The following is a 15,427-nucleotide window of genomic DNA, read 5'->3' on the forward strand; positions in this document are numbered from 1 at the left end:
ACATCTATTCATGGTTTAATCCTCAAAATCGATCATAAACCTAATTCCTAATTCTCACAAAATCTCAACCTAATCATGTTAAATTCATTCTATAGAATTATACCCTTAATAATATTGAAAGTTAGTCTCACCTTTACCTGGTTATTGCAGAAATCGCAGCTCTCTCTCTCTTGTTCTCCTCTTTCTGACTTTTCTCTCTTTTTCTCCAAAAACGTACGTTCTGTGTAAAACTATTCTCTCAACCTAACTTCTTATTTATAACACTCCTCTATTCTTTTCTCACCACTAAAATTACTCATCTCACATCACAGCCCCACTTCTTAATATTTTTATTTTATTTTCATATCTTATTTTATTTAATAATAAAATAAGTCACACCAACATAATAACTTCACAAAATCATATACTTCACATCAATCTTGAAAATCACATAACTTATCTATAAATCATGTAAACTACTTAAATTCTTAAATCATATAAGTCATATAATTATATGCTAAAAACTCATCAAAATAATTTAATAATTACGACGGGCGTTACAACTCTCCCCAATTTATAGAATTTTCGCCCTCGAAAATTTACCTCAAGCAAACAACTCTGGATAAGACTCCAGCATCTTACTCTCTAGCTCCCACGTCAAGCATTCGCCAGTCGCTCCATCCCAAACGACTTTCACAAGAGGTATCTCCTTGCCTCTCAACTTCTTCACTTCACGACCTTCGATCCTCACTGGTAAAGTCTCCACCGTAAGGTTGTCTCTTACTTGCACATCATCTCTCTGGATCACATGGGATGGGTCTGGAACATACTTCCTCAGTTGCAACACATGAAACACATCATGCAAATTCGATAAATGCGGTGATAAACCCACTCGGTACGCCACTGTTCTGACTCTTTCCGATATCTGATACGGACCAATAAACTTCGGTGTCAACTTCTTTGACTTCAAAGCACGACCAACATCGGTCATCGGAGTAACTCTCAAGAACACGTGATCTCCTTCTTGAAACTCAAGGTCTTTCCTACGTTTATCATGGTAACTCTTTTGTCGACTCTGCGACGCTTTCATCTTTTATTGAATCATCTTTACCTTCTCAGTAGTCTGTTGAACAATTTCCGGTCCTGAAACAACTCTTTCACCTGTTTCAAACCAACACAACGGAGTCCTACACCTCCGACCATACAAAGCCTCGAAAGGTGCCATTCCAATACTTGACTGATAACTGTTAGTATAAGTAAACTCTATCAACGGGAGATGACTATCCCAAGCTCCACCTTACTCAAGTACACAAACCCTCAACAAGTCTTCGAGTGACTGAATTGTTCTTTCCGACTGACCATCTGTTTGAGGATGATAAGCCGAACTCAATCTTAACTTAGAGCCTAAAGCCTCTTGCAAACTCTTCCAAAATCTAGAAGTAAATCTTGGATCTCTATCTGACACGATGCTTGAAGGAACACCATGCAGCTTCACAATGTCTCGAATATAAATTTATGCCAACTGGGCTACAGGAAAACTAATATTGATCGGAATGAAGTGTGCCGACTTTGTCAATCTATCAACAATCATCCAAATGGCGTCATTCCCTTTAGGAGTATTCGGCAAACTCGTCACAAAATCCATGGATATACTATCCCATTTCCATTCTGGTACATCTAACGGTGTCATTTCTGATGTTCTACCTTCGACTTCTGACAAATCAAACAGGAGTACACAAATTGCGCTACATCACGTTTCAATCCAGACCACCAAAACAACTTCTTTAAGTCATGATACATCTTTGTAGCTCCCGGATGAATACTTAAGCTACTCCTATGACTCTCTTCAAGAATCATCTTCTTTATCTCATCATTGTCTGGAATACAAATCCTACCTCGAAACCTCAACACACCTTGTTCATCTACCTTAAAGTCACTATCTTCAGTTTGATTACTAGAAACCAACAAGTCCACGAACTTAACATCAACTTTCTGCGCATCCCTAACACTCTTCAGGAAATCATTATCAATTTTCAGCATTCCTAGCTTAACACTCCGAGACGACATCTCACACACTAAGCTCAAATCTCTAAACTGTTCAAGCAATTCAAACTCTTTAACCATCATAGCAGACATATGTAAAGTCTTCCTACTTAAGGCATCCGCAACAACATTGGCTTTACCCGGATGGTAATTCAAACTAAAGTCATAATCTTTCAACAATTCGAGCCACCTTCGCTGTCTCATATTCAATTCCTTCTGATCGAATAAATACTTCAAGCTCTTGTGATCACTAAACACCTTGAATCTCGAACCATACAAGTAATGTCTCCAAATCTTAAGCACAGATACAACTACAGCGCTCCCCAAGGTGAAACACTCGGTCTTATAAACTTCTTATCAAGTAGATCTTCCAACTGTTTCTTCAACTTAGCCAACTCAGAAGCTGACATACGATAAGGTGTCATAGACACAGGCTTCGTTCCCGGAATAAGATCAATAGAAAATTCAACCTCTCTCTCTTGAGGCAGACACTTCCTGATATGCCGGTAAGATCAAACAACAATCTCTTCAGGAAAACTTCGGGAAATCCTCACACAATTTGCAACTTATCACTCATTGCTTGATTCTCAATAGATAGTGACGCCATCAACGAAAACATCAAAATTCCATCACGTGCTAACTGCTTCAGCTGCTTAGTAGACAAACACTCTGCTCCACTTTCTTCTTCGGCTGAAGAAGAGTACACCGACTTACTAAAACAATTAATACGAACATGGTTGTACTCCAACCAGTTCATACCAGGTATTGGTTCTCTACATAACAATCAACAATAAGTACAACTTAAATACAGTACAAAACTGTAAAACGACACAACGCGACTCAACTACTTGGCCGGATGGACCGACCTGCTCTGATACCAATTGTAACACCCCGTTTTCCCAACATAAAAATTTAATATTAAATCAGAGTATTTAAATCATAAACGGAATGTCACATACTACTTGAAAGTCATAAAATGGATAATTAACATTATCCTTCAAAATTCAACATTATAAAATCTGAAACTATGCAGCGGAAAATAGTTCAACATAAATAAAATCTTGGCACGCAGGCCTTATCAGAAAATCTCATAGTTTTGGTTCAATACTTATTCATAAAAAAAGTTCATAAAAGACACGTAAGGAATAGAAGTAAGCAAACCCCATCCCGTTACGTATCAGAGCACCTAGACACAATGTGAGGAGTCCACTCACGAACGCCTCTAGTCTTTGTTACCTGCAAGTTACCCATACGAAGGGCAACATTTTCAAGCAGAAGGGGTGAGATTTCACAGTCAATAAATTAAACATATAATTCATCAAAATGCATTTAACAACATAAAACACTTATCCATATTTATCACATAGCATAATATCAATTCATGATCAAATATCATTAGTAAATCATAATCAACAACATCTTTTAAATCATCATCAGACATCATGTTCAACTTGACACTTAACTCGACGATGCGACACAACTTGACAAATGCAACTCTTATCAACTTATAACATCGCAAACTTCTTGATATGCAAATGCATGTGGTACCATTCAGGGCCTCAAGCCCCCAACTTATATGAGCGTAATTAGGCTCTTCAACTTAGTGAGCATAAAGTTGCCGGGCCTCAAGCCCCCAACGTAGTTTGAGCATTAAGCTGCTGGGCCTCAAGCCCCCATCTTTAATGAGTATACAATGGACTCAATCTTCCTACAACTTAGACAACAACGTGAACATCTTTTACAATTCCATAAACATGGAGAACTTCTTAAATCTTTACAACTTAGACCGACTCATGCAACTTCAAAAACATTACTGGCAACAACATTGAATAACAGCAAGATACAACATATGACAGTGCTTGAATGTATTAACATCATTAGAGGAGTGAATTACATCCACATATACATCATAAAACAACATAATATTACTCATGCATCATCATTAATAATTTCAGTCACCTAAACAGACTTCTGGAACTTCTGAGAGTATCCTAAACAACCCTCATTCTTACTTCTAAGATCAACTCATGACTACACGTGCGAAAAGGGTCGCATCAGAGCAATTTGGGGCAACTAACAGCCTAACTCGCAATGGCGAGTAACTTTGCTCGCAATGGCGAGCGTTATGGGTTGCTCGTAGTGGCGAGTGATTTCACTCGCAATGGCGAGTGTTTGGGTTGAGCTCGCAATGGCGAGCGATCCTGCTCGCAGTTGCGAGCGTCTGGGGTAGCTCGCAGTTGCGAGCGTTACTGCTCGCAGTTGCGAGCGATAAATGTCAGTACGGCCAAAAACCTAAAAATCACAACTTCTCATCTATCCTCATGGTTCTTTCATCCAAATAGTATCTAATTATCACCCTAAGTAATATCTAAGGTTTGTACACAGATTTTGCATCATTCTAACATGTTTTCATGGTTCAATCCTCAAAATCGATCAAAAACCTAATTCCTAATTCTCACAAAATCTCAACCTAATCATGTTAAATTCATTCTACAGAATTATACCCTTAATAATATTGAAAGTTAGTCTCACCCTTACCTGGTTATTGCAGAAATCGCAGCTCTCTCTCTCTCTTGTTCTCCTCTTTCTGACTTTTCTCCCTTTTTCTCCAAAAACGTACGTTCTGTGTAAAACTATTCTCTCAACCTAACTTCTTATTTATAACACTCCTCTATTCTTTTCTCACCACTAAGATTACTCATCTCACATCACAGCCCCACTTCTTAATATTTTTATTTTATTTTCATATCTTATTTTATTTAATAATAAAATAAGTCACACCAACATAATAACTTCACAAAATTATATACTTCACATCAATCTTGAAAATCACATAACTTATCTATAAATCATGTAAACTACTTAAATTATTAAATCATATAAATCATATAATTATATGCTAAAAACTCATCAAAATAATTTAATAATTACGACGGGCGTTACAGAGTTCATCCCAAGTTTGAATGGTTCCACTAGGTATGGGCAGCAGCCAATCTTTGGCTTTACCGGTAAGAGTAAAAGGGAATAGTCTAAGCTTCTTTTGGCTCTCGGTGACATTAGCGGGTGGCACACAGAACTAACAAGTTTCATGAAAGTGGCTCAAGTGCTCATGAGGGCTTCTGTCATCACGCCCATTGTATTGATTTTCCTTAAGGTTTTGTTGGACAGAACTCTTAATGTCAAAGGCTACCGGGTTAGCTGGTTGGAAAACGGGAGTTAAATGGCCACGGTTGGCATCCAACCCATAATCTCCCATCATAGGTCTCGGTGGTTGCTGTTCTCCCATGGCTATAGGTTCAGGTTCAGTGGGATGGATGTCTAATGGTGAAGACTCTCGGGTTGTACCTTCAGCTGCTCTAGCTAAACGAACTGCTTTTCGATTAGCCCTTGCGGTCCTTTCGATCTCCGGATTGTACACAAGTCCTCAGGTTGGACTCTACCTCGCATACACAGCAAAAGAATACCTTAGTAGCACTGCACCATAAACAACCAATAATTTTTTTTAAAAAAAATACAGACAAAAATTTAAATGACATAAATCTTAACAATTAACGTTATTGCCTTGTTGAAATTTATCAACAGTCCCCGGCAACGGCGCCAAAAACTTGATAGAAAATTAGCAAGTGTACTAACTTGAATCACGTAATAAAATAATTCGTTTTCTCAGGGACTGATTTAATCTCTACTGAACAAGAACATTAACATTAGGATGTAATTAAATCGAGGGAGTGCCTTAGGCAAGTTGGTTTTAGATGCAATTGTAATTAAAAATGACGGAAATAAAATTGGTTTGAGGAATATTATAGAGATGACTAGGTCATTCGATTCATTTGCACTTCACTCATTCGCAACCTGATTCTTATGTCCATGAATGTCACAAAGTAAACGACGAATTAACAAATTAACTTAGGTCAATCCCTTGATCCTAAGTCCGCTTATCTAATCACAATTCCCTAATTCCTTAGGTGAACCTATAATTATCAAAGCATATAAAGTCCGTTAATCCAATTATCAGAATCTAACAACTCTCTATCCCTAGATTGTCCTTTAGATTGAACAGCATAAATATATCAGAGTTACACGCTACTGTCAATAGTCAGGTAATCTCTTGAATCAATTATATTGTCTCAGAATGATAAAGGCATTAAGCAAAAGATATATTGAATAATCAGGTTACATAAGTATGAGCTAATACAGATAACCGACTATGATAAAGCTAAAGAAGAAGAATTCATTACATTCAATTGATAACCGACTATGAGAACCGACTATGATAACCGACTATGATAAAGCTAATCACAGTGGATCTAGCTACTCATGGCTAAAACACAAATAACTAATGATAAAGAAGAATTCATTACATTCAATTGATAACCGACTATGAGCTTTGATGGTATCCCACCTTCTGCTCAGTGATCCAGCTTCAAAATCAGTCTTTCTCCGTAAAAATTCCCAACCCCTCTTTCAGAAAACCATTTCCCTTTTATAATAAAAATCTGGGCCTCGCTAAATCGGAGCACGATGCTCCAAATCGGAGTACGATTGCTCCTAAATCTTCACAAACTTGGTCTGACACTCCACGAAATCGGAGCACGATGGGATTCCATCGTACCCCGGTGTTTTACGAATCAAAAGCTTCAAAATTGAAGCAAAATTGGACTACGATGCTCAGAATCGGACTATGATGCTCAAGTATCAAAATTTCTCCTTTGTAGCTTCTAACTTATGCCAAAAACACCTGAACTCAACTAGAATTACACAAAAACTGAGCTAAAAGTCATATATGACCTAGTGTCGTTAGTAAGTAACCACAATCCAACCAAGAAGCCACTGTTTAAAAAATATCATCACCACACACATGCTAGAATCTCCGATAAAATGCTGGATTAAAACCATCTAGACCTGGGGACTTGTCCGGTTGCATCTGAATATTGTCAAATTATATATGAAGGGGATTGAGATTTTGGGCTGAATTTTTTTATAATTCCAATTATACCCTTAAATAAAATTTCCTATATTCATGTTATATTGTTGGTGATATTTAAAAAGATAAGGATTTATTAATATTATATTTGTTAAATTATTGTTGTTATTTAAAAAAGATAAACATGATTTTTTGGGTTTCTTATAATTTGAAAGTCACAAATATTTGTACTTCTAATTTTAATCTAAAGTTAAATTTCATATAAAATACCGTTCATAACTTACACGCGTTAACACAATAAAAAGAACAAAAAAACTAACACGCGAGTGCACGTTTTTTCACTAGTATATATAAGTGAACCATAACCTCTAAGAAAACGGAAAAAACACCCGCAACACCACGCAATCAAAAACTAAAACACTAACAACAACACTAACAAAAACATAAGAAACCTCTCCCTCTTAATGCCCAAACAAAAACAAGAATAGATCAAGTCTACACCACCAGAAAGATGTGGCACATGGACCGAAGAAAACACACATAAAACCCCACTCAAAGGCACCCAAACAGACCCTTACACAAAAAAACTACCGACTCCAGCAAAGAACGGGTTTCACCATCCACTCTTAGTGTGAACAAGAGAAACCTGAGTGTCACCCAAAAAACCAATATTACAAAAAGAACTGGATCTTATGGACCAATTCCTTAACATCTAAAATCTTATCATAAAACATAAGATCATTCTTCAATGTGATTCTGCAGACTGAAAATAAGACCAATATTCTTTTACAAGTTTTCCAAATAACGATCTTTCTCTCTTCATCAACTTCATTGGTTCATCATACTCGCCCAATTTTCCTGTAAACACAATCATACATTTATTTATTTTTTATAATAGAAAACACAAATAATCATGTTATTTTTTCCTATTGTTTATCTTAAGAGTTTTTCTGTGGTGGTCGAGGTTTGAACCCCGGACCTTGCATGTATTATACATTCTCTGCCAACTGAGCTAAGCTCTTATCTTAAATATAATGCTCACATTTTGTGCCACAAAACTATTCTTTATGCAAGTATAATTACTTAATTATCCACATACAAGAAAAAGATTATGGAATAGTATGGAAAAACCGTCTATTCAATTAAATTACTAAATGCATTCAATTAACAAAAAATCAAATGAATGCCTAAAAAACATATTCTCAATCAAATTAATTCTTAATAATTGAAATTATGCTCAAAAGTCTTGAATGTATAGTTTGTAATTCACATTAATCTTCCCACTAGGTACCTCTAGGATTAATTTGACGATCTAAAAATGATAATTTTCATTCATTCAAGAACTTTGAACATTTTTTGAAAGAAAAACTATATGCATATATTTCTAATTACTCAAGAATGCAAAACTAAAATGTTAGTATCGTTTAAGGATTAATCATTACTCGACATTCAATAAAAACGTACCATCACTAATGACAAGAACCATATCGCAATCCATCACAGTTGGTATCCTGTGTGCTACCGTGATCACAGTACAATCTGCAAACTCGGTTCTAATGGTTTTTTGAAGAATCATATCAGTTGAATTATCAATTGATGCAGTTGCTTCATCCAACACTAATATCCTACTTCGCCTCAAAAGAGCACGCCCCAAACAGAATAATTGCCTTTGTCCAATGCTCCAATTCGATCCATCTTCAACAACTGCATAACATTTTAATACATTTTACAAAATATTAAATTGTAGCATTGAAATGTTGAACAAGAAAACGGATCTGGATTGCATGCGGTAAAAATTTCATGAAGTCTTATAGTCAGACAATGTATGACCGTCTCATGAAGATCAAACGATCCAAATTTACATCAGATATTATCATATGTTTTTAAATCTAGACTGTCTGATTTTCATTTGACGCTCACAAATCGTCTGATTGTAGGACTACATGCAATTCAGATCCTCTCAAAATATGTTCTTAACAAAATTAAGGTGCAACATTGAAAAGTAGAAACAATATACCTGATGAATCTAAGCCTTCTTTATCTTTGACAATTTCTCGCAAATGACACTTTTGAAGAACCTTCACACGCAAGTTACAATGTCAAGCTCTTGCCAATAAACTCGCACTTCATTGACTAATCCATATAAAAATCAAATATAACTAGAATGTAGAAGTTATAACTACCTCCCATATTTCTTGATCAGAATGTTGAGATAAAGGATCCAAGTTATATCTAACTGTTCCAATAAAAAGGGTAGGATCCTGAGGTATAATACTTAAACTTGACCTCAAGTCATGAAGACCAATAGACGATATGTTTATTCCATCAATTATAATTCTGCCTCCCTCCTGCTCAACAAGACGAAACAAAGCACCTATCAGAGTTGATTTCCCGCTTCCCGTTCTTCCAACAATACCAATCTTGTGTCCCCCTTCGAATGTGCAATTTATACCATGAAGTACAAGCGGTCCAGTAGGCCTATATCGTATCTGACATTGTATAAAAACAAACAAAATATTTGGTTCATTTTATCTCACATTTATTTTCTAAACATGATGATGCAAATTTTAAAATACTAACAAATACCTGCAAGTCGTTTATTTCTACTTTGCCTATAGTTGGCCAATTAACCGGAGGACGATTTCCTTCAATCACTTGCTGGGCCTCACTTGGTATATGAGTGTATTGATTTATCCTCTCAACAGATACTATATAATTTGCTACAATGCATTGGCTTTGAATTGAGTATACTAAGGAACCGTTTAGTGAAAGGCCATAGGAAAGGACCATACCGATGAATCCTGAAAAGGTGAAGGTTGGAAATAAGAAACTTGCATGTTTGAAGATAAAACCATACTATTTTTTGTACAAAAATAAATCATATTAAAATCCATTTGCGAGTTTCTTTTGTTTGAATGTTAATGTCTTACCAGATGTTAAAGTCCCAAAAGGAAGCATAGCAATGCAAAGTGCCGCAGAAGCAAGAACAACTGCGTATGCTGTTTCTACCCGTTGGATCAGCCACTCATTTGATGCAAAACTGTGGAAGAAAGCACTTGCATTGACATCAATTAGATTAAGATTCTTTTCAAAAAAACGATCTTCCTCCTCAAAAGCCCTTATTGTCATAGCTCCAGCAACACTTTCAGCTACATGATTAGCTATAGATGATTTTGTTGTTCCATTCATCCGCATAAGTTCTTTTGCACATGCATAGTAGTGTCTCTATTAAACAAAACAAACATTATTCACATGTTCACTTTCACGGTATACTCATGTTAAGAAATTTGATCCTTGGCACTTTTGAAAACATATTTTATAAAGAAAAACACATAGAATAATAGGTTTGTGTATTGTTCAAACTTGAGCTTTGGAAGATTTAAATTCTAAGTCCATTACCTGTAATTGTATAATAACATAAGCCATTGGTATAGAGACAAACAAGACTTGCCATTTGACTGATGTTAAAATTATAAGATCCATGTAGCAATTTATAGTTGATCCAACGGCATAAGCGAGATTAAATGAAACATCAAGATCCACAATGCTCATATCAGATGAAACCTAAATAAGGAAATTGATCATTCATATATTTTACAACAAGAATGATAACTTTAACTTAAGGGTAAATATGTTTAATATGCTTACCCTGCTAAGTATCCTTCCCAATGGTGTAGAGTCAAAAAACGACATTGGTGCTCGAAAAAGGGAGTTCATTAATTGTGAAAATAAATATTTTGATGATTGATAACCCAATAGAACAGCAAGAAGACTTCTGATGATCATGAAAACAGTAGAACTAATTCCTATCAACAAGTAAATTCCAACCAATTGCAATGTGCTGACTTGAGGATTGTCGACATTAATAGCCATCCATGAGTTTTGCAATATTTGGGAAATTACATACATTAGGTGACAAAGAGAACCAATCAAGAAGTATAGGATGCCTCTTTTATGATTGAGATATTGTAAGTAAGGCTTCATCCCTGTGTCTCCTCTTTCCCTCTCTTCTTCCATGATTAATTGATCGTTGTTTAAAGCTTTAAGAGGTTCCTCCGTGAAAGATTTTTTAATATCTCTATCAGAATTTGAATGTCTTGTGGTTGAAGTAACATTTACAAGCCGATGGAACCAGCTGTCTCTTTGTGAGCATTGACAAGGTCCACAAATTCTTGGCTAGAAGTCAGTAGATCATGATAGGGAGCAGCTTGCAGGATTTTCCCATTTGACATCAACTGTAAAGAAATTTTTAGATGACAAGTCAAATTGGTACTAACGACAAAAGAGTAATTGAACAAAAAATATTACTTCTTATTGAGCAATACTATCATGTATTGTGCACAAGAATAAGTAAAAACAAAAAACAAAAGGGTAAAATTCAAATTTTATGGCCAAAGGAATAGTACAATTTGGCAGCAATCATTTATGATAAATCGAAACCCTCCTAGAGAATGCTTATGTATGTAGAAGAATTCATAGAAAAAACGACAAAAACTAATGCCATGAGATCAAAGAAATTACCAGAACATGATCAAATGCTGGGAGAAAGTCAACTTGATGCGTCACAAGAAGAACCGTCTTTCCAGTAAGTCCTTCCAATATATATTCCTGCAAAGTTTCAAAACCATATTCCAATAATGAAGGGTGCGTAAGATACAATTGCAATTTTTGAAGAAAGGAATAATTCATTACATTGAACAAATTAGTGGCAGTGTGCGCGTCAACAGCACTGAATGGATCATCCAAGAGATATATGTCAGCGTTTTGATAAAGAGCGCGAGCAAGTTGAATTCGTTGCTTTTGACCCCCACTCAAGTTAACTCCTCTCTCTCCTATTTCAGTGAGATCACCATGTGGAAGCGATTCAAGGTCTTTCATCAGTGAAGATCTACGAAGTGCTTCTTGATAACTTCGATCATCCATGGTTGATCCAAACAAAATATTTTCTTGTATTGTTCCACTTTGTATCCATGCTGTTTGAGAAACATAAGCAAACTTCCCATAAACATTGATCTGTAAATTACGAAGGAAAATGTTACACCTATTAATAATACCGATAAAAAAAACACATAGAAAATACACATTAGTAAATTCATTTTAGGAATGTTTTCTGTATGTTTATATAAGAGGTAAAATCTTACATTTCCTTTAGTATTTGGGACTTCTCCGAGAATCGCTGCTAAGAGAGTTGATTTACCTGAGCCAACTTCTCCACAAATGGCTATCTTTTGACCAACACTAACCTTTAAATTTATGTTTCTTATTGTTGGTTTCAATATATCACATTCCCATGAAAAGTCTGCAGATTTGATTAAAATTGTGCCCTTCAACTTTTCATCAAAGCGACTTTTTTTGAAATTTGAACTCTGCAACTCAGGTGCCTCGAGGAATTTCACAATCCGGGAAAATGCAATGTTTGCTTGAATGATCACGCCAATGACATCAGGGATGGTGGAAATCGGATCTTGCATAAGGCGTATGGTTGCAACAAAGGTGAATATATTATTTGCACGTAACGGAACATTCAAAAAGTAACATGCAGAAAATGTCGCAGCAGAGATTAAAAAAGGAGAAAACCAAAAGAGAATGACATTGTATGCTTTTTGCAGTAGCACTAAAGATAAGAATTTGAGTTCGGAAAATCTTAGGCTTTCTATAGCATTTTGAAAATGGGTTTCCCATGCATATAACTTCAACACTTTCACATTCACTAGAGCCTCGGAACTAGCCTTTAACCTTTCATCTTGTGCCACAAGAAGTTTGCTTAGAAACTTATGCTGTAACTTTGCTAGTGGAGTATTTAATAGCGCTGTCAAAACTATTACCACCAACGATGCAATTGTCGCAAGCCCAACAGCACGAAAAATAATGACCAATGAAATACATAGTTGGAGAAATGTTGTCCATGAATGGTGAAACCAAAACGGTAATTCTCCAATTCTATATGCATCCACATTCACATAATTCATTATCTCGCCACCCGAGTGAATCAATTTAGCAGCATTGGATAACCTCAGTTGTTTCTTATAAATGGCTGCAACAAGTAATGATTTAACTTTCATACCAACAAGTCTAGCGCGAAAATACCATTGCCTTTGGGATAAGGATTCTATAACTTTTGTAAACAAAAGTGAGATGGCTAATACATAACTTTGATATTTGGAACTTTCATTATCCTCGGCCGCCAAAATAAAGGCATTCAAAATTATAGGACAACAAGAAAGTGCGAGTACCTTGAGTAGTGCAAAGAATCCTGATATCAAAATTTCTCTACGATGGCACAAAATTATTGTCCGTAAAACCAACGACCTTGATGATGATTCGTCCTTCTGTTTCTGTTTGTCCAGTTGATCTATAAACATTGAATAACATACTTCTGCTCGGTCAGACTCTCGCAAAGTTGGGACATCCCCATCGTGAAGTATTTTTTCTTGACCCCTTTTAATCAATGGATTCAACCACCAAAATGACATCAGACTAAAGAATCCTGCTTTGGAAAATTGAGCTACACTTACACGACTAACATGATCAACTTCATTCAACTCGCTATTTAAAGGGGTACGCAAACTTCCATCAATTTCCATGTCGGTGTCTTCATACGTACACGCTTTGTATGTGCAAAAGAGTAGCAAAAATGCTCCCAAAAATGATAAAACATCTAAAACTAACCTAAGGGACAATTCGCCACTGCGAAATGCATAAGATAAGGAAAAAGCACAAAAAGTACTAGAAACAAAAAACATAAGAATAGAAAATAGTCTCGAACATGTTCTTGGATGTTTTTTCAGCAGAAAACTTGTAGTCAAAGCAATTAACATCCATGTGAATCCTTGAAGAAGTTCTAGCAGCCACCAACTAAGAGGAAAAATAGAGAAATTTTTCTTTATCTTATCCTCTAAAATCCAAATTCCAAGGCACAAATGCAACAAACCAATGCAACCATTGGTTATGGAAGAAACCAATTGCAACTTTGAAATTCCTTCCACTCTGCTTGGACTCCGAATCAAAGACTTCTTTTGGATCGTAACAGCTGACAACATGATCAACAACATCAGCTCGAAGCAAATGATGAACAGATGGTTGGTGCATGAGGAAGGATCGTTTAGAAACTTGATGTCAAAACATAAAGACCTTCCTTCAATCTCAGAACAAGAAGAATCCACACAAATCATGCTCCAAAAGTGCTCCATAATATTTGTAGCTTTTCTTTACTGATCAAATGCTATAAAACATAAATCAAATTTTTATGTGAACAATTTGTCCTATAACTTGAAACATACTAAACCTGAAATTCATCTAAAACATAAAACAACAAAAAGGACTAATAATCACATTTTCAAGGCTCTAAATATCCATGTGAACAGATTCATATCATGACTCACAATCAAGACTCTTGAAATCTATAGAGCAACAAGAATTCACAAATTGATGTCTCTAAATAAAAAACAAATTAATGTCAAGTACACATAATAGGAAAATTTTCAAGATGCATGAAAATCCAAAAACTTCAGCAATAGTGGAATAAAATGTAATGTGATGCAAATTATAAAAATAGTAACAATGCATCAGTCAAAACAAAATATAGTATCAACAAAATATAGAATATATATAAGTAAGGTGAGACTTACTTGATTTAATTGAAGGGTTTTTATGGATCTAGGGGAAACTTTCTGCTTCTGAGAAAGAAACAATTTAGTGAGTGTATGTTGTGTTTGCTTCTTTATATAAGTTTTCAAAGCATTGTGTGCATACAAATACACATAACTTATTTAAATATCAAAATATAATTGACCATTTAAATTTTCTAGGTGATATAGCTCTCTTTGTTAGAACGTACTAGTAGATAACAAATACTCCCTTCATTGTTCTATTTCCATAATAATTGACCATTTAAATTTTCTAGGTGATAATATAATTGTACCCCACCAATAATAATACATGCACCACTCTCAATTCAATATATTTCATTTTCTATTTATTTAGTTTTCCTATTTACGACTTAGGGGGAAATGTGGAGACCAAGAATCGAACCCAAACACTCACATAAAATGTACTCAATACCAAATCACTAGGTTGTAACAACGACATGTTTATTTTAACAGTAAATATATCAATACTCCATACTATATAGTAAACATATAATACTCTCCTTCATTTTCAAATTCTTTTCTTAAAAAGTTAAATAGTCAAATATGTCTTTTTTTATTAGTCTAATAGTAAAAGTATGATGATTATAGACCTAATAAACAAGTAACTTAATATTCAAATATGTCTATTATTGGGGTACGTTCCTTCAAAAAAAAAAAATTAGTAAGAGTTGAATTTTGAATTGCATAACCTCCAATTCCTTTTTACTTAGCTCAAATTAGTTGAGATACAATCCCTCCTTATATGTTTTTCTCTAAAAACAAATGAAATGTGATTGAATTATCATATTATCATATATCATGCTATTCTTTTGTTTATTTTTTAAATCTCAAT

General features: G+C 35.1%; 1 protein-coding gene across 2 annotated transcripts; it reads right to left on the reverse strand.

The window, feature by feature from the left end:
* Positions 1-7,170: 7,170 nt before the first annotated feature.
* LOC146914209 (ABC transporter C family member 10-like) lies at positions 7,171-14,879 on the reverse strand. 2 transcript variants are annotated; one of them, XM_085717106.1, is made up of 12 exons: positions 14,575-14,879; positions 12,088-14,168; positions 11,639-11,959; positions 11,468-11,554; positions 10,595-11,181; positions 10,346-10,510; positions 9,877-10,171; positions 9,533-9,747; positions 9,130-9,435; positions 8,964-9,024; positions 8,411-8,650; positions 7,171-7,804 (listed from the first exon to the last, which is right to left on the reverse strand). In XM_085717106.1, exons 5-12 carry the CDS (start codon positions 10,961-10,963, stop codon positions 7,692-7,694), a joined length of 1,764 nt encoding a protein of 587 aa, XP_085573232.1. In that variant the 5' UTR covers positions 10,964-11,181; positions 11,468-11,554; positions 11,639-11,959; positions 12,088-14,168; positions 14,575-14,879; the 3' UTR covers positions 7,171-7,691. The 2 variants fall into 2 exon arrangements, 1 of the variants encoding a protein (XP_085573232.1); XR_015014039.1 differs by having other exon boundaries at positions 7,184-7,804; positions 14,575-14,700.
* Between the last annotated feature and the right edge of the window lie 548 nt (positions 14,880-15,427).

Source organism: Medicago sativa, chromosome 6 (genome assembly GCF_051527215.1).
Source record: "Medicago sativa cultivar Bolivia chromosome 6, Bolivia_mono, whole genome shotgun sequence".
Taxonomy (NCBI): Eukaryota; Viridiplantae; Streptophyta; class Magnoliopsida; order Fabales; family Fabaceae; genus Medicago; species Medicago sativa.

Bases quoted from the DNA above. Each gene is read 5' to 3' on its own strand.
- LOC146914209 (XM_085717106.1), bottom strand. From the start codon at position 10,963: ATGGAAGAAGAGAGGGAAAGAGGAGACACAGGGATGAAGCCTTACTTA. The intron at 10,172-10,345 runs GTAATGGACTTA...TTTGTTTAATAG, and splicing joins ATGTTATTATACAATTACAG to AGACACTACTATGCATGTGC. The intron at 8,651-8,963 runs GTATATTGTTTC...AATGTTATGCAG, and splicing joins AGAAGGCTTAGATTCATCAG to TTGTTGAAGATGGATCGAAT.